Raw genomic sequence first — 26,101 nt, 5'->3', positions numbered from 1 at the left:
GTACTGAGTGAGTCAGTGTTTACCTGTACTGAGTGAGTCAGTGTTTACCTGTACTGAGTGAGTCAGTGTTTACCTGTACTGAGTGAGTCGGTGTTTACCTGTACTGAGTGAGTCAGTGTTTACCTGTACTGAATGAGTCCGTGTTTCCTGTACTGAGTGAGTCAGTGTTTCCTGTACTGAGTGAGTCAGTGTTTACCTGGACTGAGTGAGTCGGTGTTTACCTGTACTGAGTGAGTCGGTGTTTACCTGTACTGAGTGAGTCGGTGTTTACCTGTACTGAGTGAGTCGGTGTTTACCTGTACTGAGTTAGTCGGTGTTTACCTGTACTGAGTGAGTTGGCGTTTACCTGTACTGAGTGAGTTGGCGTTTACCTGTACTGAGTGAGTCGGCATTTACCTGTACTGAGTGAGTCGGCATTTACCTGTACTGAGTGAGTCAGTGTTTACCTGTACTGAGTGAGTCGGTGTTTACCTGTACTGAGTGAGTCGGCATTTACCTGTACTGAGTGATTCGGCATTTACCTGACCTGAGTGAGTCGGTGTTTACCTGTACTGAGTGAGTCGGTGTTTACCTGTACTGAGTGAGTCGGCATTTACCTGTACTGAGTGAGTCGGCGTTTGCCTGTACTGAGTCAGTCGGCGTTTACCTGTACTGAGTGAGTCGGTGTTTGCCTGTACTGAGTCAGTCGGTGTTTCCTGTACGGAGTGAGTCAGTGTTTCCTGTACTGAGTGAGTCGGTGTTACCTGTACTGAGTGAGTTGGTGTTTACCTGTACTGAGTAAGAAAGTGTTTACCTGTACTGAGTAAGAAAGTGTTTACCTGTACTGAGTAAGAAAGTGTTTACCTGTACTGAGTAAGAAAGTGTTTACCTGTACTGAGTAAGAAAGTGTTTACCTGTACTGAGTGAGGAAGTGTTTACCTGTACTGAGCGCGTCAGTGTTTACCTGTACTGAGTGAGTCAGTGTTTACCTGTACTGAGCGAGTCAGTGTTTACCTGTACTCTGTGAGTTGGTGTTTACCTGTACTGAGTGAGTTGCTGTTTACCTGTACTTAATGAGAAAGTGTTTACCTGTACTGAGGGAGTCGGTGTTTACCTGTACTGAGTGAGTCGGTGTTTACCTGTACTGAGTGAGTCAGTGTTTACCTGTACTGAGTGAGTCAGTGTTTACCTGTACTGAGTGAGTCGGTGTTTACCTGTACTGAGTGAGTCGGTGTTTACCTGTACTGAGTGAGTCAGTGTTTACCTGTACTGAGTGAGTCGGTGTTTACCTGTACTGAGTGAGTCGGTGTTGACCTGTACTGAGTGAGTCGGTGTTTACCTGTACTGAGTGAGTCGGTGTTTACCTGTACTGAGTGAGTCGGTGTTTACCTGTACTGAGTGAGTCGGTGTTTACCTGTACTGAGTGAGTCGGTGTTACCTGTACTGAGTGAGTCGGTGTTTACCTGTACTGAGTGAGTCGGTGTTTACCTGTACTGAGTGAGTCGGTGTTACCTGTACTGAGTGAGTCGGTGTTACCTGTACTGAGTGAGTCGGTGTTTACCTGTACTGAGTGAGTCAGTGTTTACCTGTACTGAGTGAGTCGGTGTTTACCTGTACTGAGTGAGTCAGTGTTTACCTGTACTGAGTGAGTCGGTGTTTACCTGTACTGAGTGAGTCGGTGTTTACCTGTACTGAGTGAGTCAGTGTTTCCCTGTACTGAGTGAGTCGGTGTTTACCTGTACTGAGCGGGTCGGTGTTTACCTGTACTGAGTGAGTCGGTGTTTACCTGTACTGAGTGAGTCGGTGTTTACCTGTACTGAGTGAGTCAGTGTTTACCTGTACTGAGTGAGTCGATGTTTACCTGTACTGAGTGAGTCGGTGTTTACCTGTACTGAGTGAGTCGGTGTTTACCTGTACTGAGTGAGTCGGTGTTTACCTGTACTGAGTGAGTCGGTGTTTACCTGTACTGAGTGAGTCGGTGTTTACCTGTACTGAGTGAGTCGGTGTTTACCTGTACTGAGTGAGTCGGTGTTTACCTGTACTGAGTGAGTCGGTGTTTACCTGTACTGAGTGAGTCGGTGTTTCCTGTACTGAGTGAGTCGGCGTTTACCTGTACTGAGTGAGTCGGTGTTTACCTGTACTGAGTGAGTCGGTGTTACCTGTACTGAGGGAGTCGGTGTTTACCTGTACTGAGTGAGTCAGTGTTTACCTGTACTGAGTGAGTCGGTGTTTACCTGTACTGAGTGAGTCGGTGTTACCTGTACTGAGTGAGTCGGTGTTTACCTGTACTGAGTGAGTCGGTGTTTTCCTGTACTGAGTGAGTCGGTGTTTACCTGTACTGAGTGAGTCGGTGTTTACCTGTACTGAGTGAGTCGGTGTTTACCTGTACTGAGTGAGTCAGTGTTTACCTGTACTGAGTGAGTCGGTGTTTACCTGTACTGAGTGAGTTGATGTTTACCTGTACTGAGTGAGTCGGTGTTTACCTGTACTGAGTGAGTCGGTGTTTACCTGTACTGAGTGAGTCAGTGTTTACCTGTACTGAGTGAGTCGGTGTTTACCTGTACTGAGTGAGTCAGTGTTTACCTGTACTGAGTGAGTTGATGTTTACCTGTACTGAGTGAGTCAGTGTTTCCTGTACTGAGTGAGTCGGTGTTTCCTGTACTGAGTGAGTCAGTGTTTCCTGTACTGAGTGAGTCAGCGTTTACCTGTACTGACTGAGTCGGTGTTTACCTGTACTGAGTGAGTCAGTGTTTACCTGTACTGAGTGAGTCGGTGTTTACCTGTACTGAGTGAGTCAGCGTTTACCTGTACTGAGTGAGTCGGCGTTTACCTGTACTGAGTGAGTCGATGTTTGCCTGTACTGAGTGAGTCAGTGTTTACCTGTACTGAGTGAGTCAGTGTTTACCTGTACTGAGTGAGTCGGTGTTTACCTGTACTGAGTGAGTCGGCGTTTACCTGTACTGAGTGAGTCGGCGTTTACCTGTACTGAGTGAGTCAGCGTTGACCTGTACTGAGTGAGTCAGTGTTTACCTGTACTGAGTGAGTCAGTGTTTACCTGTACTGAGTGAGTCGGTGTTTACCTGTACTGAGTGAGTCGGTGTTTACCTGTACTGAGTGAGTCGGTATTTACCTGTACTGAGTGAGTCGGTGTTTACCTGTACTGAGTGAGTCGGTGTTTACCTGTACTGAGTGAGTCGGTGTTTACCTGTACTGAGTGAGTCGTTGTTTACCTGTACTGAGTGAGTCGGTGTTTACCTGTACTGAGTGAGTCGGTGTTTACCTGTACTGAGTGAGTCGGTGTTTACCTGTACTGAGTGAGTCGGTGTTTACCTGTACTGAGTGAGTCGGTGTTTACCTGTACTGAGTGAGTCGGTGTTTACCTGTACTGAGTGAGTCGGTGTTTACCTGAACTGAGTGAGTCGGTGTTTACCTGTACTGAGTGAGTCGGTGTTTACCTGTACTGAGTGAGTCAGTGTTTCCTGTACTGAGTGAGTCAGTGTTTACCTGTACTGAGTGAGTCAGTGTTTACCTGAACTGAGTGAGTCGGTGTTTACCTGTACTGAGTGAGTCGGTGTTTACCTGTACTGAGTGAGTCGGTGTTTACCTGTACTGAGTGAGTCGGTGTTTACCTGTACTGAGTGAGTCGGTGTTTACCTGTACTGAGTGAGTCGGTGTTTACCTGTACTGAGTGAGTCAGTGTTTACCTGTACTGAGTGAGTCGGTGTTGACCTGTACTGAGTGAGTCGGTGTTTACCTGTACTGAGTGAGTCGGTGTTTACCTGTACTGAGTGAGTCAGTGTTTTCCTGTACTGAGTGAGTCAGTGTTTACCTGAACTGAGTGAGTCAGTGTTGACCTGTACTGAGTGAGTCGGTGTTTACCTGTACTGAGTGAGTCGGTGTTTACCTGTACAGAGTGAGTCGGTGTTTACCTGTACTGAGTGAGTCGGTGTTTACCTGTACTGAGTGAGTCAGTGTTGACCTGTACTGAGTGAGTCGGTGTTTACCTGTACTGAGTGAGTCAGTGTTTACCTGTACTGAGTGAGTCGGTGTTTACCTGTACTGAGTGAGTCGGTGTTTACCTGTACTGAGTGAGTCGGTGTTTACCTGTACAGAGTGAGTCGGTGTTTACCTGTACTGAGTGAGTCGGTGTTTTCCTGTACTGAGTGAGTCAGTGTTTACCTGAACTGAGTGAGTCAGTGTTGACCTGTACTGAGTGAGTCGGTGTTTACCTGTACTGAGTGAGTCAGTGTTTCCTGTACTGAGTGAGTCAGTGTTTACCTGAACTGAGTGAGTTGGTGTTTACCTGTACTGAGTGAGTCGGTGTTTACCTGTACTGAGTGAGTCAGTGTTTCCTGTACTGAGTCAGTGTTTACCTGTACTGGGTGAGTCGGTGTTTACCTGTACTGAGTGAGTCGGCGTTTACCTGTACTGAGTGAGTCGGTGTTTACCTGTACTGAGTGAGTCAGTGTTTACCTGTACTGAGTAAGTCGATGTTTGCCTGAACTGAGCGAGTCAGTGTTTACCTGTACTGAGTGAGTCGGTGTTTACCTGTACTGAGTGAGTCAGTGTTTCCTGTACTGAGTAAGTCGATGTTTGCCTGAACTGAGCGAGTCAGTGTTTCCTGTACTGAGTGAGTCGGTGTTTACCTGTACTGAGTGAGTCAGTGTTTCCTGTACTGAGTCAGTCGGTGTTTACCTGTAGTGAGTGAGTCAGTGTTTACCTGTACTGAGTGAGTCGGTGTTTACCTGTACTGAGTGAGTCGGTGTTTCCTGTACTGAGTGAGTCGGCGTTTACCTGTACTGAGTGAGTCAGTGTTTACCTGTACTGAGTGAGTCGGTGTTTACCTGTACTGAGTGAGTCAGTGTTTACTTGTACTGAGTGAGTCGGTGTTTACCTGTACTGAGTGAGTCAGTGTTTACCTGTACTGAGTGAGTCAGTATTTACCTGTACTGAGTAAGTCGATGTTTACCTGTACTGAATGAGTCCGTGTTTCCTGTACTGCGTGAGTCAGTGTTTCCTGTACTGAGTGAGTCAGTGTTTACCTGTACTGAGTGAGTCAGTGTTTACCTGTACTGAGTAAGTCGATGTTTACCTGTACTGAATGAGTCCGTGTTTCCTGTACTGCGTGAGTCAGTGTTTCCTGTACTGAGTGAGTCAGTGTTTACCTGTACTGAGTGAGTCAGTGTTTACCTGTACTGAGTGAGTCAGTGTTTACCTGTACTGAGTGAGTCGGTGTTTACCTGTACTGAGTGAGTCAGTGTTTACCTGTACTGAATGAGTCCGTGTTTCCTGTACTGAGTGAGTCAGTGTTTCCTGTACTGAGTGAGTCAGTGTTTACCTGTACTGAGTGAGTCGGTGTTTACCTGTACTGAGTGAGTCGGTGTTTACCTGTACTGAGTGAGTCGGTGTTTACCTGTACTGAGTGAGTCGGTGTTTACCTGTACTGAGTTAGTCGGTGTTTACCTGTACTGAGTTAGTCGGTGTTTACCTGTACTGAGTGAGTTGGCGTTTACCTGTACTGAGTGAGTTGGCGTTTACCTGTACTGAGTGAGTCGGCATTTACCTGTACTGAGTGAGTCGGCATTTACCTGTACTGAGTGAGTCAGTGTTTACCTGTACTGAGTGAGTCGGTGTTTACCTGTACTGAGTGAGTCGGCATTTACCTGTACTGAGTGAGTCGGCATTTACCTGACCTGAGTGAGTCGGTGTTTACCTGTACTGAGTGAGTCGGTGTTTACCTGTACTGAGTGAGTCGGCATTTACCTGTACTGAGTGAGTCGGCGTTTGCCTGTACTGAGTCAGTCGGCGTTTACCTGTACTGAGTGAGTCAGTGTTTGCCTGTACTGAGTCAGTCGGTGTTTCCTGTACGGAGTGAGTCAGTGTTTCCTGTACTGAGTGAGTCGGTGTTACCTGTACTGAGTGAGTCGGTGTTTACCTGTACTGAGTAAGAAAGTGTTTACCTGTACTGAGTAAGAAAGTGTTTACCTGTACTGAGTAAGAAAGTGTTTACCTGTACTGAGTAAGAAAGTGTTTACCTGTACTGAGTGAGGAAGTGTTTACCTGTACTGAGCGCGTCAGTGTTTACCTGTACTGAGTGAGTTGGAGTTTGCCTGTACTGAGTGAGTCGGTGCTTTCCTGAAGTGAGTGAGTCGGCGTTTACCTGTACTGAGTGAGTCGGCATTTACCTGTAGAGTGAGTCGGCGATTACCTGTACAGAGTGAGTCAGTGATTACCTGTACAGAGTGAGCGGCGATTACCTGTACTGAGTCAGTGATTACCTGTACTGAGTGAGTCAGTGATTACCTGTACTGAGTGAGTCAGTGTTTGCCTGTACTGAGTGAGTCGGTGTTTGCTTGTACTGAGTGCGGAAGTGTTACCTGCACTGAGTGAGAAAGAGTTTACCTGTACTGAGGGAGTCTGTGTTTACCTGTACTGAGTGAGTCGGTGTTTACCTGTACTGAGTGAGTCGGTGTTTACCTGTACTGAGTGAGTCGGTGTTTACCTGTACTGAGTGAGTCGGTGTTTACCTGTACTGAGTGAGTCGGTGTTTACCTGTACTGAGTGAGTCGGTGTTTACCTGTACTGAGTGAGTCGGTGTTTACCTGTACTGAGTGAGTCGGTTTTTACCTGTACTGAGTGAGTCGGTGTTTACCTGTACTGAGTGAGTCGGTGTTGACCTGTACTGAGTGAGTCGGTTTTTACCTGTACTGAGTGAGTCGGTGTTTACCTGTACTGAGTGAGTCGGTGTTTACCTGTACTGAGTGAGTCAGTGTTTACCTGTACTGAGTGAGTCGGTGTTTCCTGCAGTGACTGTGCCGGTGTTTACCTGTACTGAGTCGGCGTTGACCTGTACTGAGTGAGTTGGAGTTTACCTGTACTCAGTGAGTCGGTGTTTACCTGTACTGAGTGAGTTGATGTTTACCTGTACTGAGTCTGTGTTTACCAGTACTGAGAGAGTCGGTGTTTACCTGTACTGAGTGAGTCATTGTCTTCCTGTACTGAGTGAGTCGGAGTTTACCTGTACTGAGCGAGTCGGTGTTTGCCTGTACCGAGTGAGTCGGTGTTTACCTGTACTGAATCAGTCGGTGTTTTCCTGCACTGAGCGAGTCGGTGTTTGCCTGTACTGAGCGAGTTGGTGTTTGCCTGTACTGAGCGAGTTGGTGTTTGCCTGTACTGAGCGAGTTGGTGTTTGCCTGTACTGAGCGAGTTGGTGTTTGCCTGTACTGAGCGAGTTGGTGTTTGCCTGTACTGAGTGAGTCAGTGTTTACCTGTACTGGGTGAGTTGGCGTTTGCCTGTACTGAGTGAGTTGGTGTTTGCCTGTACTGAGTGAGTCAGTGTTTACCTGTACTGAGTGAGTTGGTGTTTGCCTGTACTGAGTGAGTTGGTGTTTACCTGTACTGAGTGAGTTGGAGTTTACCTGTACTCAGTGAGTCGGAGTTTACCTGTACTGAGTGAGTCGGTGTTTACCTGTACTGAGTGAGTCAGTGTTTACCTGTACTGAGTGAGTTGGAGTTTACCTGTACTCTGAATCGGAGTTTACCTGTACTGAGTGAGTCGGTGTTTTCCTGTACTGAGCGAGTTGGTGTTTGCCTGTACTGAGCGAGTTGGTGTTTGCCTGTACTGAGCGAGTTGGTGTTTGCCTGTACTGAGCGAGTTGGTGTTTGCCTGTACTGAGTGAGTCAGTGTTTACCTGTACTGGGTGAGTTGGTGTTTGCCTGTACTGAGTGAGTTGGTGTTTGCCTGTACTGAGTGAGTCAGTGTTTACCTGTACTGAGTGAGTTGGTGTTTGCCTGTACTGAGTGAGTTGGTGTTTACCTGTACTGAGTGAGTTGGTGTTTGCCTGTACTGAGTGAGTCGGTGTTTACCTGTACTGAGTGAGTCAGTGTTTACCTGCACTGAGTGAGTCGGTGTTTCCTGTACTGAGTGAGTCGGAGTTTACCTGTACTGAGTGAGTCGTTGTTTACCTGTACTGAGTGAGTCGGTGTTTACCTGTACTGAGTGAGTCAGTGTTTACCTGTACTGAGTGAGTCGCTGTTTGCCTGTACTGAGTGAGTCGGTGTTTACCTGTACTGAGTGAGTCAGTGTTTACCTGTACGAGTGTCGGTCTTGTTGTTGACAGTTTCCTGTGCTGAATGTCCAGTTGGTGGAACATAGAGTTTGGTATTTACCTGCCAGTGCAACAAGTCCGGACAAGCACAGCCGGTCTGAAACTACTATCAGTTCGATTGCATCTGCCTGTTGATTCAACATCAGCTGTCCAGTGTAGAGAAAGTTGAGGACTGACTTCACGCAGCCACCGCTGCAGTCCAGCAACGAGACCTGATAGAGGGGATTAATTATCATAATGACGCCAGTTACATCGTGGAAACAACAGTACACTTCAAAAATCTCACCTCCAACAGCAACTGTTAGAGGGAGCGCGATTCTTAAACTGAGAACGTTTTCAGCTGGTGAATAGAAGGTCCGACAAGATCCTGGACTTCATTTAGGATCACAAAGCCGGGCAAGGGGTTGAAATATCAAAAAGCAAAGGAAAGTACAGCACAGGAGCAGGCCCTCCTCATAGATAATGCCCTCCATACCAAGCAACATCCTGGTAAATCTTTTCTGTACAATCTCCAAAGACTCCAAATTCTTCTGGTAGTGTGGCTTGGGGCCAGGACAAGGCTGGCAAAGAAGAAGAGCACTCTGGGGGAGGATGACCTCACTGGGCCTGGAGGTCTGGAGTGCTTATACTTCAATGCAAGGAGCGTAGCAGGTAAGACAGACGAACTTAGGGCCTCAATGCTTACGAGGAATTTGGATGTGGTTGCGGTGACAGAGACTTGGTTGAAAGAGGGACAGGACTGGCAGCTGAATATTCCGGGGTACAAGTGTTTTAGGCGAGACAGAGGAGGGGCCAAAAGAGGTGGGGGAGTAGCAGTATTATCATAGAATCATAGAAACCCTACAGTGCAGAAGGAGGCCATTCGGCCCATCGAGTCTGCACCGACCACAATCCCACCCAGGCCCTACCCCCACATATTTACCTGCTAATCCCTCTAACCTACGCATCTCAGGACTCTAAGGGGCAATTTTTTTAACCTAGCCAATCAACCTAACCCGCACATCTTTGGACTGTGGGAGGAAACCGGAGCAACCGGAGGAAACCCACGCAGACACGAGGAGAACATGCAAACTCCACACAGACAGTGACCCGAGCCGGGAATCGAACCCGGGACCCTGGAGCTGTGAAGCAGCAGTGCTAACCACTGTGATACCGTGCCGTCCCACTGTGCTTGGTATGGAGGGCATTAGTTAGAGTGCATATTACAGCGGTGCAGAGGGAGGACAATTCAGAGGGGTCGTGTAACGAGTCACTCTGGGTGGAGCTCAGAAACAGGAAGGGCGCAGTCACTATGTTGGGGGTGTACTACAGGCCCCCCAACAGCCCAAGGGAAGTGGAAGAATGGATATGTCAGGAGATAATTGTTCCCAGGAGCAGGCTGAGGGTAAGAGAGTGGGTTTTCTGACTGTAATTAATTATTTATTTTTTCAGTTAATTTTGGGTTTAAAATCGGAGGTTTTTTTCAAAACCGGAAGTCAGGCCAGCAGAGGCCTGGGGAAGTTTTTGGAGGGTTTAAAAGTGCACCAAAGTATACAGCGGGCAGCATCGTAGCGGGCAGCAGAGTGAGTGGGAAGTTGAGTGAGCTGTCAGGGCTTTGGCTCAGAGGGCTTGGACGAGCAGGGGTGAGTTTTTGTTTCCTTACATTCTTATTAACTTTTCACTGTCTTACTTGACATAAAGTGTCCAGTATGAGTGTGAAACCAGTGTGTTGTTCCCAGTGTAGGATGTGGGAGGTCCTGGAGGCATCTGGCCTCCCGGACATCCACATCTGTGAGGGGTGTGTCGAGCTGCGGTTCCTGAGGGACCGTGTTAGGGAGCTGGAACTGCAGCTCGAGGATCATAGGCTGATGAGGGAGAATGGGGAGGTGATAGACAAGAGCTATCATCAGGTGGTCACACCAGGGCCACGGGAAGAGGCCAAGTGGGTGACGGCCAGGAAGGGTAAGGCTAGGGTGGTTGAGAGCACCCCGGTGGATTTGCCCCTGCACAACAAGTACTCCTGCTTGAGTACTGCTGGGGGGGACAGCCCGCCTGGGGGAAGCAGCAGTGGCCGTGTCTCCGCAGTGGAGTCCAGCCCTGTAACTCAGAGGGCCAAGGAAAAGAGGAGGAAGGCGGTATTAATCGGGGACTCGATGGTGAAGGGGACAGACAGGCGTTTCTGCGGAGGTAGGCGGGATTCTCGCATGGTGGTCTGCCTCCCTGGGGCCGGGATCCAGGATGTCGCTAGTCGCGTCCCGGAAATCCTGAGGTGGGAGGGAGAGGAGCCTGAGGTAGCGGTACATATTGGTACCGCTGATGTGGGTAGGAAGGGAGAAGGGGTCATGAAAAGGGAGTACAGGGAATTAGGGAGACAGCTGAGAAAGAGGAAAGCAAAGGTAGTAATCTCAGGATTACTGCCTGTGCCACGGGAAGGTGAGGGCAGGAATGGAGTGAGGTGGAGGATGAATGTGTGGCTGAGGGACTGGTGCAGGGGGCAGGGATTCAGGTTCCTGGACCATTGGGACCTCTTTAGGGGCAGGGGTGATCTGTATACAAAAAACGGGTGGAACTTGAATCACACGGGGACCAATATCCTGGCCGGCAGGTTGGCTAAGGCTCCTGGGGAGAATTTAAACTAGATAGGTTGGGGGGAGGGGAGCTAGAAGAGTTGACTAGGATCAAGGAACTAATTGATGGGGGGGAGGATGCAGGGGTAAGGGGAATTACAAAATTAATGGTAGAGGAGAGGGTGCAAGTGAATGAAGGCGGTAATTTAGATAAGGGAGTAGAGGGAGACGGTGTTCGCGACTCATCAAAGCGGGTTCAGATAAAAGCTGGAATAAGGACACTTTGCCTGAATGCACGAAGCATTCGGAACAAGGTGAATGAGTTGATGGTGCAAATCAGCACAAGTGGGTACGATCTAGTGGCCATTACAGAAACGTGGCTGAAAGGTGACCAGGACTGGGAGATGAATATCCAGGGGTATCAGGCGTTTAGGAAGAATAGACAGGAAGGAAAAGGTGGTGGGGTCGCGCTATTAATAAGAGATAATATCAGGGTAGTACTGAGGGATGACATAGGCTCTGAGGAACAAAACGTGGAATCGTTATGGGTAGAGATGAGGAATAGTAGAGGGAGAAAGACACTAGTAGGTGTGGTATATAGGCCCCCAAATAATAATGTTGAGGTAGGGAGGGCTGTAAACAAGCAGATAAGGGATGCGTGTAAAAACGGAACGGCAATAATCATGGGGGACTTCAACATGCACATTGACTGGCAGACTCAAGTCGGTAAGGGTGGAATGGAGGAAGAGTTCTTAGAATGCTGTCGGGATAGTTTTCTTGAACAGCATGTTACGGAACCGACGAGGGAACGAGCTATTTTGGATCTGGTATTGTGTAACGAGGTAGGTAGAATTAAGGATCTTATTGTGAAGGACCCTCTTGGGTCTAGTGACCACAATATGGTCGAATTTCTGATTCAGATGGAAGAGGAGAAAGTTTGGTCTCAAACCAGTGTCCTCTGTTTGAACAGAGGGAAATATGATAGGATGAGGGATGAATTGGCTAAGGTAGACTGGGAGAGCAGGCTGGCAGGTAGGATAGCTGAGGAACAGTGGAGGATTTTTCAGGAGATCCTTTTCAGTTCTCAGCAAAAATATATTCCAGCAAAAAACAAGGATTGTAAGAAAAGGGAGAACCAGCCGTGGATAACAAAGGAAATAAAGGAGAGTATTAAAATAAAAACAGCTGCGTACAGAGTGGCCAAAAATAGTGGAGAAACAAGTGATTGGGAAAAATTTAAGAAACAACAAAGAGAGACTAAGAAAGCGATAAAGAAAGGAAGGATAGACTATGAAGCTAGGCTAGCAATTAATATAAAAAATGATAGTAAAAGTTTTTATAAATATATAAAAAGGAATAGAGTGGCTAGAGTGAATGTTGGACCCTTGGAGGACAAGAGGGTGGAGTTAATAGTGGGAAATGAGGATATGGCTGAGTCTTTAAATACGTTTTTTGTGTCGGTCTTCACGGTGGAGGACACAAATAGTTTGCCAAATATTAACGATAGAGGGTTGGCAGCAGGAGAAATACTTAATACGATTAATGTTACCAGAGAGGCAGTGCTGGGTAGACTAATGGGACTGAAGGTGGACAAGTCCCCAGGTCCGGATGGAATGCATCCCAGGGTATTGAAAGAAATGTCAGAGGTAATAGTGGATGCGTTAGTGATTATTTATCAAAACTCGTTGCATTCTGGGGTAGCGCCGGTTGATTGGAAAACGGCTAATGTTACGCCGCTGTTTAAAAAAGGAAGGAGACAAAAGGCGGGTAACTATAGGCCGGTCAGCTTAACGTCTGTAGTAGGGAAAATGCTGGAATCCATTATTAAAGAGGAGATAGCAGGGCATCTGGATAGAAATAGTTCGATCAATCAGACGCAGCATGGATTCATGAGGGGAAAGTCGTGCTTGACGAACATGTTGGATTTTTATGAAGATGTGACGAGGGCGGATGATGGAGGAGAACCGGTGGATGCGGTGTTTTTGGATTTCCAAAAGGCGTTTGATAAGGTGCCCCATAAAAGGCTGCTGAAGAAGATTAGGGCACACGGAGTTGGGGGTAGTGTGTTAAAGTGGATTGGGGACTGGCTATCCGACAGGAAGCAAAGAGTCGGAATAAATGGGTGTTTTTCCGGTTGGAGGAAGGTAACTAGTGGCGTGCCGCAGGGATCGGTACTCGGGCCGCAACTGTTTACCATTTATATAGATGATCTGGAGGAGGGGACGGAGTGTAGGGTAACGAAGTTTGCAGACGACACAAAGATAAGTGGAAAAGTGAATCGTGTGGAGGACGGAGAAGATCTGCAGAGAGATTTGGACAGGCTGAGTGAGTGGGCGAGGATATGGCAAATGGAGTATAACGTTGAGAAATGCGAGGTTATACACTTTGGAGGAAATAATAACAAATGGGATTACTATCTCAATGGAAACAAATTAAAACATGCTACCGTGCAAAGGGACCTGGGGGTCCTTGTGCATGAGACGCAAAAGCCCAGTCTGCAGGTACAACAGGTGATCAAGAAGGCAAATGGGATGTTGGCCTATATTGCGAAGGGCATAGAATATAAAAGCAGGGATGTCTTGATGCACCTGTACAGGGCATTGGTGAGGCCGCAGCTGGAATACTGTGTGCAGTATTGGTCCCCTTATATGAACATAGAACATAGAACATTACAGCGCAGAACAGGCCCTTCGGCCCACGATGTTGCACCGACCAGTTAAAAAAAAAAACTGTGACCCTCCAACCTAAACCAATTTCTTTTCGTCCATGAACCTATCTACGGATCTCTTAAACGCCCCCAAACTAGGCGCATTTACAACTGATGCTGGCAGGGCATTCCAATCCCTCACCACCCTCTGGGTAAAGAACCTACCCCTGACATCGGTTCTATAACTACCCCCCCTCAATTTAAAGCCATGCCCCCTCGTGCTGGATTTCTCCATCAGAGGAAAAAGGCTATCACTATCCACCCTATCTAAACCTCTAATCATCTTATATGTTTCAATAAGATCCCCTCTTAGCCGCCGCCTTTCCAGCGAAAACAATCCCAAATCCCTCAGCCTCTCCTCATAGGATCTCCCCTCCATACCAGGCAACATCCTGGTAAACCTCCTCTGCACCCTCTCCAAAGCCTCCACATCCTTCCTGTAATGTGGGGACCAGAACTGCACACAGTACTCCAAGTGCGGCCGCACCAGAGGAAGGATATATTGGCATTGGAGGGAGTGCAGAGAAGGTTCACCAGGTTGATACCGGAGATGAGGGGTTTGGATTATGAGGAGAGGCTGAGGAGATTGGGTTTGTACTCGTTGGAGTTTAGAAGGATGAGGGGGGATCTTATGGAGACTTATAAGATAATGCGGGGGCTGGATAGGGTGGAGGCGGAGAGATTCTTTCCACTTAGTAAGGAAGTTAAAACTAGAGGACACAGCCTCAAAATAAAGGGGGGTCGGTTTAAGACAGAGTTGAGGAGGAACTTCTTCTCCCAGAGGGTGGTGAATCTCTGGAATTCTCTGCCCACTGAGGTGGTGGAGGCTACCTCGCTGAATATGTTTAAAGCGCGGATGGATGGATTCCTGATCGGTAAGGGAATTAAGTGTTATGGGGATCAGGCGGGTAAGTGGTACTGATCCACGTCAGATCAGCCATGATCTTATTGAATGGCGGGCCAGGCTCGAGGGGCTAGATGGCCTACTCCTGCTCCTATTTCTTATGTTCTTATGTTCTTCTTATGTTCTTATGTAACAATGGATAGGTGCAGGAAAAATAGGGTTGTTGTAGTGGGAGACTTCAATTTCCCTGGTAGAGATTGGAAATCGCGTAGGGCTGGGAGTCTGAATGGGGAGGAATTTGTAAAATGCGTACAGGAGGGTTCTTTGGAACAATATGTAGATAGCCCGACTCGAGAGGGGGCTATACTGGACCTGGTACTGGGGAATGAGCCCGGTCAGGTCTTCAAAGTTTCAGTAGGGGAACATGTGGCAAATAGTGACCACAATTCTGTTAGCTTTAGGATAGTGATGGAAAAGGATGAGTGGTGTCCCAAGGGTAAGGTGTTGGATTGGGGGAAGGCTAACTTTAGTGGGATTAGGCAGAAATTGGCAGCTCTTGATTGGGAGAGGCTGTTTGAGGGTAAATCCACATCTGGCATGTGGGAGTCTTTTAAGGAACAGTTGTTAGGGCTGCAGGATAGGCATGTGCCTGTAAAAAAGAAGGATAGGAAGGGTAGGATTCGAGAACCGTGGATAACCAGGGAAATTGAGGGATTGGTCAAAAAGAAAAGAGAGGCGTACGTTAGGTCCAGGCAGCTAAAAACGGAGGGAGCTCTGGAGGAGTACAAAGAAAGTAGAACATAGAACATAGAACAGTACAGCACAGAACAGGCCCTTCGGCCCACGATGTTGTGCCGAGCTTTATCTGAAACCAAGATCAAGCTATCCCACTCCCTATCATCCTGGTGTGCTCCATGTGCCTGTCCAATAACCGCTTAAATGTTTCTAAAGTGTCTGACTCCACTATCACTGCAGGCAGTCCATTCCACACCCCAACCACTCTCTGCGTAAAGAACCTACCTCTGATATCCGTCCTGTATCTCCCACCACGAACCCTATAGTTATGCCCCCTTGTAATAGCTCCATCCACCCGAGGAAATAGTCTTTGAACGTTCACTCTATCTATCCCCTTCATCATTTTATACACCTCTATTAAGTCTCCCCTCAGCCTCCTCCGCTCCAGAGAGAATAGCCCCAGCTCCCTCAACCTTTCCTCATATGACCTACCCTCCAAACCAGGCAGCATCCTGGTAAATCTCCTCTGCACTCCTTCCAGCGCTTCCACATCCTTCCTATAGTGAGGTGACCAGAACTGCACACAATATTCCAAATGTGGTCTCACCAAGGTCCTGTACAGTTGCAGCATAACCCCACGGCTCTTAAACTCCAACCCCCTGTTAATAAAAGCTAACACACTACAGGCCTTCTTCACAGCTCTATCCACTTGAGTGGCAACCTTTAGAGATCTGTGGATATGGACCCCAAGATCTCTCTGTTCCTCCACAGTCTTCAGAACCCTACCTTTGACCCTGTAATCCACATTTAAATTTGTCCTACCAAAATGAATCACCTCACATTTATCAGGGTTAAACTCCATTTGCCATTTTTCAGCCCAGCTTTGCATCCTATCTATGTCTCTTTGCAGCCTACAACAGCCCTCCACCTCATCCACTACTCCACCAATCTTGGTGTCATCAGCAAATTTACTGATCCACCCTTCAGCCCCCTCCTCTAAGTCATTAATAAAAATCACAAAGAGCAGAGGACCAAGCACTGATCCCTGCGGCACACCGCTAGCAACCTGCCTCCAATCCGAAAATTTTCCATCGACCACCACCCTCTGTCTTCGGTCAGACAGCCAGTTGCCTATCCAATCGGCCAACTTTCCCTCTATCCCACACCTCCTCACTTTCATCATAAGCCGACCATGGGGGACCTTATCAAACGCCTTACTAAAATCCATGTATATGACATCAACTGCCCTACCTTCATCAACACACTTAGTTACCTCCTCAAAAAATTCTATCAAATTTGTGAGGCACGACTTGCCCTTCACGAATCCGTGCTGACTATCTCGGATTAATCCGCATCTTTCTAAATGGTCGTAAATCCCATCCCTAAGGACCCTTTCCATCAATTTACCAACCACCGAAGTAAGACTAACCGGTCTATAATTACCAGGGTCATTTCTATTCCCTTTCTTAAACAGAGGAACAACATTCGCCATTCTCCAGTCCTCTGGCACCATCCCCGTGGACAGCGAGGACCCAAAGATCAACGCCAAAGGCTCTGCAATCTCATCCCTTGCCTCCCAAAGAATCCTAGGATACATTTCATCAGGCCCAGGGGACTTATCGACCTTCAGTTTATTCAAAACTGCCAAGACATCCTCCCTCCGAACATCTATTTCCTCCAGCCTATTAGCCTGTAACACCTTCTCTTCCTCAAAAACATGGCCCCTCTCCTTGGTGAACACTGAAGAAAAGTATTCATTCATCACCTTGCCTATCTCTACTGACTCCATACACAAGTTCCCACTACTGTCCTTGACCGGCCCTAACCTCACCCTGGTCATTCTTTTATTCCTCACATAAGAGTAAAAAGCCTTGGGGTTTTCCTTGATCCGACCCGCCAAGGACTTCTCATGTCCCCTCCTAGCTCTCCTAAGCCCCTTTTTCAGCTCATTCCTTGCTAACTTGTAACCCTCAATCGAGCCATCTGAACCTTGTTTCCTCATCCCTACATAAGCTTCCCTCTTCCTTTTCACAAGACATTCCACCTCTTTTGTGAACCATGGTTCCCTCACTCGGCCATTTCCTCCCTGCCTGACAGGAACATACCTATCAAGGACATCCAGTATTTGTTCCTTGAAAAAATTCCACTTTTCATTAGTAGGAAAGAACTCAAACGAGGAATTCGAAGGGGAAATAGGGGTCACGAAATGTCCTTGGCAGACAGGGTTAAGGAGAATCCCAAGGCATTTTATTCATACGTTAGGAACAAAAGGGTTGTCAGGGAAAAAATCGGACCTCTCAGGGACAAAAGTGGGGAATTATGCTGAGAGCCCAAAGAAGTAGGGGAGATCCTAAATGAATACTTTGCATCGGTATTCACAAAGGAGAGGGGTGTAGAAACATAGAAACAGAGAAAACTACAGCACAAAACAGGCCCTTCGGACCCACAAGTTGTGCCGAACATATCCCTACCATTTAGGCCTACCTGTAAACCTCCATCCTATTAAGACCCATTCTATTAAGTCTCCATCCTATTACGACCATTTAGAAAGATGCGGATTAATCCGGGATAGTCAGCACGGATTCGTGAAGGGCAAGTCGTGCCTCACAAATTTGATAGAATTTTTTGAGGAGGTAACTAAGTGTGTTGATGAAGGTAGGGCAGTTGATGTCATATCCATGGATTTTAGTAAGGCGGGTTGGAGTTTAAGAGCCGTGGGGTTATGCTGCAACTGTACAGGACCTTGGTGAGACCACATTTGGAATATTGTGTGCAGTTCTGGTCACCTCACTATAAGAAGGATGTGGAAGCGCTGGAACGAGTGCAGAGGAGATTTACCAGGATGCTGCCTGGTTTGGAGGGTAGGTCTTATGAGGAAAGGTTGAGGGAGCTAGGGCTGTTCTCTCTGGAGCGGGGGAGCCTGGGGGAAGACTTAAGAGAGGTTTATAAAATGATGAAGGGGATAGATAGAGTGAACGTTCAAAGACTATTTCCTTGGGTGGATGGAGCTATTACAAGGGGGCATAACTATAGGGTTCGTGGTGGGAGATATAGGAAGGATATCAGAGGTAGGTTCTTTACGCAGAGAGTGGTTGGGGTGTGGAATGGACTGCCTGCAGTGATAGTGGAGTCAGACACTTTAGGAACATTTAAGCGGTTATTGGATAGGCACATGGAGCGCACCAGGATGAAAGGGAGTGGGATAGCTTGATCTTGGTTTCAGATAAAGCTCGGCACAACATCGTGGGCCGAAGGGCCTGTTCTGTGCTGTACTGTTCTATGTTCTATGTTATGTTCTATGTCCCATGTACTCATCCAGGAGTCTCTTAAAAGACCTTATTGAGTTTGCCTCCACCACCACAGACGGCAGCCAATTCCACTTGCCCACCACCCTCTGTGTGAAAAACTTCCCCAAACATTTCCCCTGGACTTACACCCCAGCACCTTAAACCTATGTCCTCTCGTAGCAGCCATTTCCACCCTGGGAAAAAGCCTCTGAGAGTCAACCCGATCTATGCCTCTCAACATCTTATACACCTCTATTAGGTCTCCTCTCATCCTACGTCTCTCCAAGGAGAAAAGACCGAGCTCCCTCAGCCTATCCTCATAAGGCATGCCACTCAATCCAGGCAACATCCTTGTAAATCTCCTCTGCACCCTTTCAATCTTTTCCACATCCTTCCTGTAATGAGGCGACCAGAACAGAGCACAGGACACCAAGTGGGGTCTGACGAGGGTCTTATATAGCTGCATCATTATCCCCGGACTCCTAAACTCAATACCTCGATTGATAAAGGCCAGCACACCATCCGCCTTCTTAAACACCTCCTCCACCTGCAGGGCCGATTTCAGAGTCCTATGGACCCGGACCCCAAGGTCCTTCTGATCCTCGACAGAACTAAGAGTCTTTCCCTTTATATTGTACTCCTTCATCCCATTTGACCTGCCAAAATGGACCACTCCGCATTTATCTGGGTTGAAGTCCATCTGCCACTTCTCCACCCAGTCTTGCATCCTATCTATGTCCCTCTGTAACTTCTGACATCCCTCCAAACTATCCACAACCCCACCAACCTTCGTGTCGTCGGCAAACTTACCAACCCATCCCTCCGCTTCCTCATCCAGGTCATTTGTGAAAATGACAAACAGCATAGAACATAGAACATAGAACAGTACAGCACAGAACAGGCCCTTCGGCCCACGATGTTGTGCCGACCTTCATCTGAAACCAAGATCAAGCTATCCCACTCCCTACCATCCTGGTGTGCTCCATGTGCCTATCCAATAACCGCTGAAATGTTCCTAAAGTGTCTGACTCCACTATTACTGCAGGCAGTCCATTCCACACCCCAACCACTCTCTGCGTGAAGAACCTACCTCTGATATCCTTCCTATATCTCCCACCATGAACCCTATAGTTATGCCCCCTTGTAATAGCTCCATCCACCCGAGGAAATAGTCTTTGAACGTTCACTCTATCTATCCCCTTCATCATTTTATAAACCTCTATTAAGTCTCCCCTCAATCTCCTCCGCTCCAGAGAGAACAGCCCCAGCTCCCTCAACCTTTCCTCATAAGACCGACACTCCAAACCAGGCAGCATCCTGGTAAATCTCCTCTGCACTCTTTCCAGCGCTTCCACATCCTTCTTATAGTGAGGTGACCAGAACTGCACGCAATATTCCAAATGCGGTCTCACCAAGGTCCTGTACAGTTGCAGCATAACCCCACGGCTCTTAAACTCCAACCCCCTGTTAATAAAAGCTAACACACTATATGCCTTCTTCACAGCTCTATCCACTTGAGTGGCAACCTTTAGAGATCTGTGGATATGGACCCCAAGATCTCTCTGTTCCTCCACAGTCTTCAGAACCCTACCTTTGACCCTGTAATCCACATTTAAATTTGTCCTACCAAAATGAATCACCTCACATTTATCAGGGTTAAACTCCATTTGCCATTTTTCAGCCCAGCTTTGCATCCTATCTATGTCTCTTTGCAGCCTACAACACCCCTCCACCTCATCCACTACTCCACCAATCTTGGTGTCATCAGCAAATTTACTGATCCACCCTTCAGCCCCCTCCTCTAAGTCATTAATAAAAATCACAAAGAGCAGAGGACCAAGCACCGATCCCTGCGGCACTCTGCTAGCAACCTGCCTCCAGTCCGAAAATTTTCCATCCACCACCACCCTCTGTCTTCGATCAGATAGCCAGTTACCTATCCAATCGGCCAACTTTCCCTCTATCCCACACCTCCTTACTTTCATCATAAGCCGACCATGGGGGACCTTATCAAACGCCTTACTAAAATCCATGTATATGACATCAACCGCCCTACCTTCATCAACACAATGCAAGGGTCCCAGAACAGATCCCTGGGGCACACCACTGGTGACCGACCTCCAATTAGAAAAAGACCCATCTATACCCACTCTCTGCCTCCTTTGGGCAAGCCGTTCTGGATCCACAGGGCAGCAGCCCCTTGGATCCCATGCCCTCTCACTTTTTCTACAAGCCTTGCATGGGGGACCTTATCGAACGCCTTGCTAAAATCCATATAAACCACATCTACCGCTTTCCCTTCGTCAATGTGTTTAGTCACATTTTCGAAGAACTCCACCAGCCATGCTGAGTATTCTTGAGCATACTAAACCTCTCTAAATGCTCATAAATCTTGTCCCTCAGGATCTTCTCCATCAGCTTACCAATTACTGAGGTTCGACTCACCGGTCGGTAATTTCCTGGGCTATCCCTATTCCCCTTCTTGAAAATAGGAACCACATCCGCAATCCTCCAATCCTCCGGCACCTCTCCCGTCTCCATCGACGACGCAAAGATCATCGCCAGAGGCTCTGCAATCTCTTCCCTCGCCTCCCACAGTAACCTGGGGTACATCCCATCCGGACCCGGCGACTTATCTATCTTGATGCCATTCAAAGATTCCAGCACAACCTCTTTGTTAAAGTCCACATACTCAATCTTTTCAGTCCACTGCAAGCCCACAGTCCATCCACCCAGGTCCTTCTCCTCTGTGAAAACCAAGGCAAAATGCTCATTGAGCACCTCTGCCATTTCTACGGGTTCCATACTGATTTTCCCAACTTCACCTTTTATAGGCACTATTCCTTCACGTCTCATCCTTTTACTCTTCACATATTTATAGAACACCTTAGGGTTTTCCTTAATTCTACTTGCCAAGGCCTTCTCGTGACCCCTCTGGCTCTCCTAATTTCCTTCTTTAGTCCCTTCCTACAAGCCGTATACTCATCTAGATCCCAATCTTCGCCAAGCTCTCTGAACCTTTTGTACGCTTTCCTTTTCTTCTCGACTAGGTTCCACACAGCTTTCGTGAACCACGGTTCCTTTAACCTACCAACTCCTCCCTGTCTGCTCGGGACATTGTCCTGTAGAACCCTAGACAGACATTCCTTGAAAATCTGCCACCTCTCTTCAGTAGATTTCCCCGAGAATACCTCCTTCCAATTTACTCCTCTAATTTGCTGCCTTTTGTCTTTATATTTCCCCTTACTCCATATAAATGCTTTCCTAGCTTGCCTGATCCTCTCTTTTTCCAATGCAAGCATAAAGGAGATAGAATTATGATCGCTATCCCCAAGATGCTCTCCCACTGAGAGATCTGACACCTGTCCAGGCTCATTGGTCAGCATCAGATCAAGTACAGCCTCTCCTCTTGTAGGCTTGTCCACTTGCTCTGTCAGGAAACCCTCCTGAACACACCTAACAAACTCCTCCCCATCCAATCCCATTACCCCAGGGATATTCCAATCTATGTTTGGGAAATTAAAGTCTCCCATCACAACAACTCTGCTATTATTGCAACTCTCCAGGTGTTGACTGGGAGTGTCTCGGAGGGGAGTGTTGACCTGTTAGAGAAAATCTCCATTACAAGGGAGGAAGTGTTCGGTTTTTTAGGGAATATAAAGACTGACAAATCCCCAGGGCCTGATGGAATCTATCCAAAGCTGCTCAGGGAGACGAGAGATGAAATCTCTGGGCCTCTGATACAAATCTTTGTCTCGTCACTGGACACAGGTGAGGTCCCAGAGGATTGGAGGATAGCTAATGTGGTCCCGTTATTTAAGAAGGGTAGGAAGGATAACCTGGGAAATTATAGGCCGGTGAGCTTGACGTCCGTGGTCGGGAAGTTGTTGGAGAGGATTCATAGAGGTAGGATGTATGCGCATTTAGAAAGGAATAAACTCATTAACGATAGTCAGCATGGTTTTGTGAGAGGGTGGTCATGCCTCACTAACCTGGTGGAGTTTTTTGAAGAAGTGACCAGAATGGTTGACGAGGGAAGGGCCGTGGATGTCGTCCATATGGCCTTTAGTAAGACGTTTGACAAAGTCCCTCATGGTAGGCTGGTGAAAAAGGTAGGATCTCATGGGATAAAGGGGGAGGTGGCAAATGGGTGGAGAACTGGCTTGGTCACAGAAGACAGAGGGTGGTAGTGGAAGGGTCTTTTTCCGGATGGATGCCTGTGACTAGTGGTGTTCCGCAGGGCTCTGTATTGGGACCTCTGCTGTTTGTGATTTATATAAACGATCTGGAAGGTGTAACTGGGGTGATCAGTAAGTTTGCGGACGACACGAAAATGGCAGGACTTGCAGATAGTGAGGAACATTGTCAGAGGCTACAGAAAGATATAGATAGGCTGGAAATTTGGGCAAAGAAATGGCAGATGGAGTTCAATCCAGATAAATGCGAAGTGATGCATTTTGGTAGAACTAACGTAGGGAGGAGCTATACGATAAATGGCAGAACCATAAAGGGTGTAGATACGCAGAAGGACCTGGGTGTGCAAGTCCACAGATCCTTGAAGGTGACGTCACAGGTAGAGAAGGTGGTGAAGAAGGCATATGGCATGCTTGCCTTTATAGGATGGGACATAGAGTATAAAAGTTGGGGTCTGATGTTGCAGTTGTATAGAACTTTGGTTCGGCTGTATTTGGAATACTGCGCCCAGTTCTGGTCGCCACACTACCAGAAGGACGTGGAGGCTTTGGAGAGAGTGCAGAGGAAGTTTACCAGGATGTTGCCTGGTATGGAAGGGCTTAGTTATGAGGAGAGATTGGGTAAACTGGGGTTGTTCTCACTGGAAAGATGGACGATGAGGGGTGACCTAATAGAGGTGTATAAAATTATGAAAGGCATAGATAGGGTGTACGGTGGGAAGCTTTTTCCCAGATCGGTGGTGACGTTCACGAGGGGTCATAGGTTCAAGGTGAGGGGGGGGGGGGGAGGTTTAACACGGATATCAGAAGGACGTATTTTACACAGAGGGTGTTGGGGGCCTGGAATGCGCTGCCGGGCAAGGTGGTGGAGGCGGACACACTGGGAACGTTTAAGACTTATCTAGATAGCCTCATGAACGGAGTGGGAATGGAGGGACAGAAAAGAATGGTCTAGTTTGGACAAGGGAGCGGCGCGGGCTTGGAGGGCCGAAGGGCCTGTTCCTGTGCTGTATTGTTCTTTGTTCGAAGAATTGAACAGTATATTCGAAGTGGGGCCTAACTAAGGTTCTATAAAGCTGCAACATGACTTGCCAATTTTTAAACTCAATGCCCCCGGCCGATGAAGGTAAGCATGCCGTACGCCGTGTTGACTACCTTCTCCAATTGCGTTGCCACTACACGCCCAGATCTCTCTGCCTGTCAATTCTCCCAAGGGTTCGACCATTTACTGTATAATTCCTACATGCATTGGATCTTCCAAAATGCATCATCTCACCCCCTCCGGATTAAACTCCATCTGCCATTTCTCCGCCCAAGTCTCCAACCAGTCTGTATCTTGCTGCATCCTCTGACAATCCTCTTCACTATCCGCAACTCCACTAATTTTTGTGTCATCTGCGAGGTGACTAATCAGACCAGCTACATTTTCCTCCAAATCATTTATATACTACAAACAACAAAGGTCCCAGAATTGATCCCTGTGGAACACCACGAGTCACAGCCTTTCATTCAGAAAAGCACCCCCCTACTGCTACCCTCTGTCTTCTATGGCCGAGCCAGTTCTGTACCATGAGGTACCTTGTCAAAGGCTTTACTGAAGTCCATAGTTAGTAAAGACGGAGATTGAGGGGTGACCTGATAGAAGTCTACAAGATTATGAGAGGCATGGACAGAGTGGATAGTCAGAAGCTTTTTCAGAGGTTGGAAGAGTCCATTTAGAGTCATAGAGGTTTACAGCATGGAAACAGGTCCTTCGGCCCAACTTGTCCATGCCGCCCTTTTGTTTAAACCTCTAAATTAATTCCAATTGCCTGCATATGGCCCATATCCCTCTATACACATCTTACCCATGTAACTGCCCAAATGCTTTTTAAAAGACATAATTGTACCCGCCTCACAAAAGGTTGCTGAAGAAGATTGGGTCACACGGAGTTGGGGGTAGGGTGTTAGCGTGGATTGGGGATTGGCTATCCGACAGGAAGCAGAGAGTCGGAATAAATGGGTGCTTTTCTGGTTGGCAGATGGTAACTAGTGGCGTGCCGCAGGGATCGGTACTGGGGCCTCAACTATTTACCATTTATATCGACGATCTGGAGCAGGGGACGGAGTGTAGGGTAACAAAGTTTGCAGACGACACAAAGATAAGTGGAAAAGTGAATCGTGTGGAGGGCGTAGAAGGTCTGCAGAGAGATTTGGACAGGCTGAGTGAGTGGGCGAGGATCTGGCAGATGGAGTATAACGTTAACAAATGCGAGGTTATTCACTTTGGAAGAAATAATAGCAAATTGGATTATTATCCAAATGGAAAGAAATTACAACATGCTGCTGTGCAGAGGGACCTGGGGGTCCTTGTGCATGAGACGCAAAAACCCAGTCTGCAGGTGCAACAGGTGATCAAGAAAGCAAATGGGATGTTGGCCTATATCGCAAGGGGAATAGAATATAAAAGCAGAGATGTCTTGCTGCATCTGTACAAGGCATTGGTGAGGCCGCAGCTGGAATACTGTGTGCAGTATTGGTCCCCTTATTTGTGGAAGGATATATTGGCCTTGGAGGGAGTGCAGTGATGGTTCACCAGGTTGATACCAGAGATGAGGGGTGTTGATTATGAGGAGAGACTGAGCAGATTGGGTTTGTACTCGTTGGAATTTAGAAGGCTGAGGGGGGATCTTATAGAGACCTATAAGATAATGAAGGGGCTGGATAGGGTAGAGGTGGAGAGATTCTTTCCACTTAGAAAGGAAACTAGAACGAGAGGGCACAGCCTCAAAATAAAGGGGGGTCAGTTTAGGTCAGAGTTGAGGAGGAACTTCTTCTCTCAGAGGGTGGTGAATCTCTGGAATTCTCTGCCCACTGAGGTGGTGGAGGCTACCTCGTTGAATATGTTTAAATCACAGATAGATGGATTCCTGATCGGTAAGGGAATTAGAGGTTATAGGGATCAGGCGGATAAGTGGAACTGATCCACTTCAGATCAGCCATGATCTTATTGAATGGCGGGGCAGGCTCGAGGGGCTAGATGGCCTACTCCTGCTCCTATTTCTTATGTTCTATGTTCTTATGTTCCAGTACTACCTCTGACAGCTTGTTCCAGACACTCACCACCCTCTGTGTGAAAGAATTGCCCCTCTGGACACTTTTGTATCTCTCCCCTCGCACCTTAAACCGATGCTCTCTCGTTTTAGACTCCCCTACCTTTGGGAAAAGATATTGACTATCTAGCTGATCTATGCCCCTCATTATTTTATAGATCTCTATAAGATCACTCCTCAGCCTTCTACAATCCAGAGGAAAAAGTCCCAGTCTATCCAGCCTCTCCTTATAACTCAATCCATCAAGTCCCAGTAGCATTCCAGTAGATCTTTTCTGCACTCTTTCTAGTTTAATAATATCCTTTCTATAATAGGGTGACCAGAATTGTACACAGTATTCCAAGTGTGGCTTTACCAATGTCTTGTACAACTTTAACAAGACGTCCCAACTCCTGTATTCAATGTTCTGACCAATGAAACCAAGCATGCCGAATGCCTTCTTCACCACTCTGTCCACCTGTGACTCCACTTTCAAGGAGCTACGAACATGTACCCCTCGATCTCTTTGTTCTGTAACTCTCCCCAACGCCCTACCATTAACTGAGTAAGTCCTGCCCTGGTTCAATCTACCAAAATGCATCACCTCGCATTTGTCTAAATTAAACTCCAT

At 47.5% G+C, this 26,101-nt stretch overlaps 1 protein-coding gene across 2 annotated transcripts in view; it reads right to left on the bottom strand.

The window, feature by feature from the left end:
- LOC144486846 (rho-related BTB domain-containing protein 2-like) overlaps positions 1 to 26,101 on the bottom strand; it is a 289,061-nt gene that overhangs the window by 133,603 nt on the left and 129,357 nt on the right. For both annotated transcript variants that reach the window (XM_078204866.1, XM_078204867.1), the window contains exon 7: positions 8,149 to 8,299. In XM_078204866.1, the coding sequence (XP_078060992.1) occupies positions 8,149 to 8,299 (151 nt within the window). The remainder of the gene's footprint in view (positions 1 to 8,148; positions 8,300 to 26,101) is intronic.

This window comes from Mustelus asterias, unplaced genomic scaffold (genome assembly GCF_964213995.1).
Source record: "Mustelus asterias unplaced genomic scaffold, sMusAst1.hap1.1 HAP1_SCAFFOLD_490, whole genome shotgun sequence".
Classification (NCBI taxonomy): Eukaryota; Metazoa; Chordata; class Chondrichthyes; order Carcharhiniformes; family Triakidae; genus Mustelus; species Mustelus asterias.
Note: the sequence above shows the minus strand (reverse complement) of the source record. Positions and strands in the feature narration are given on the sequence as shown.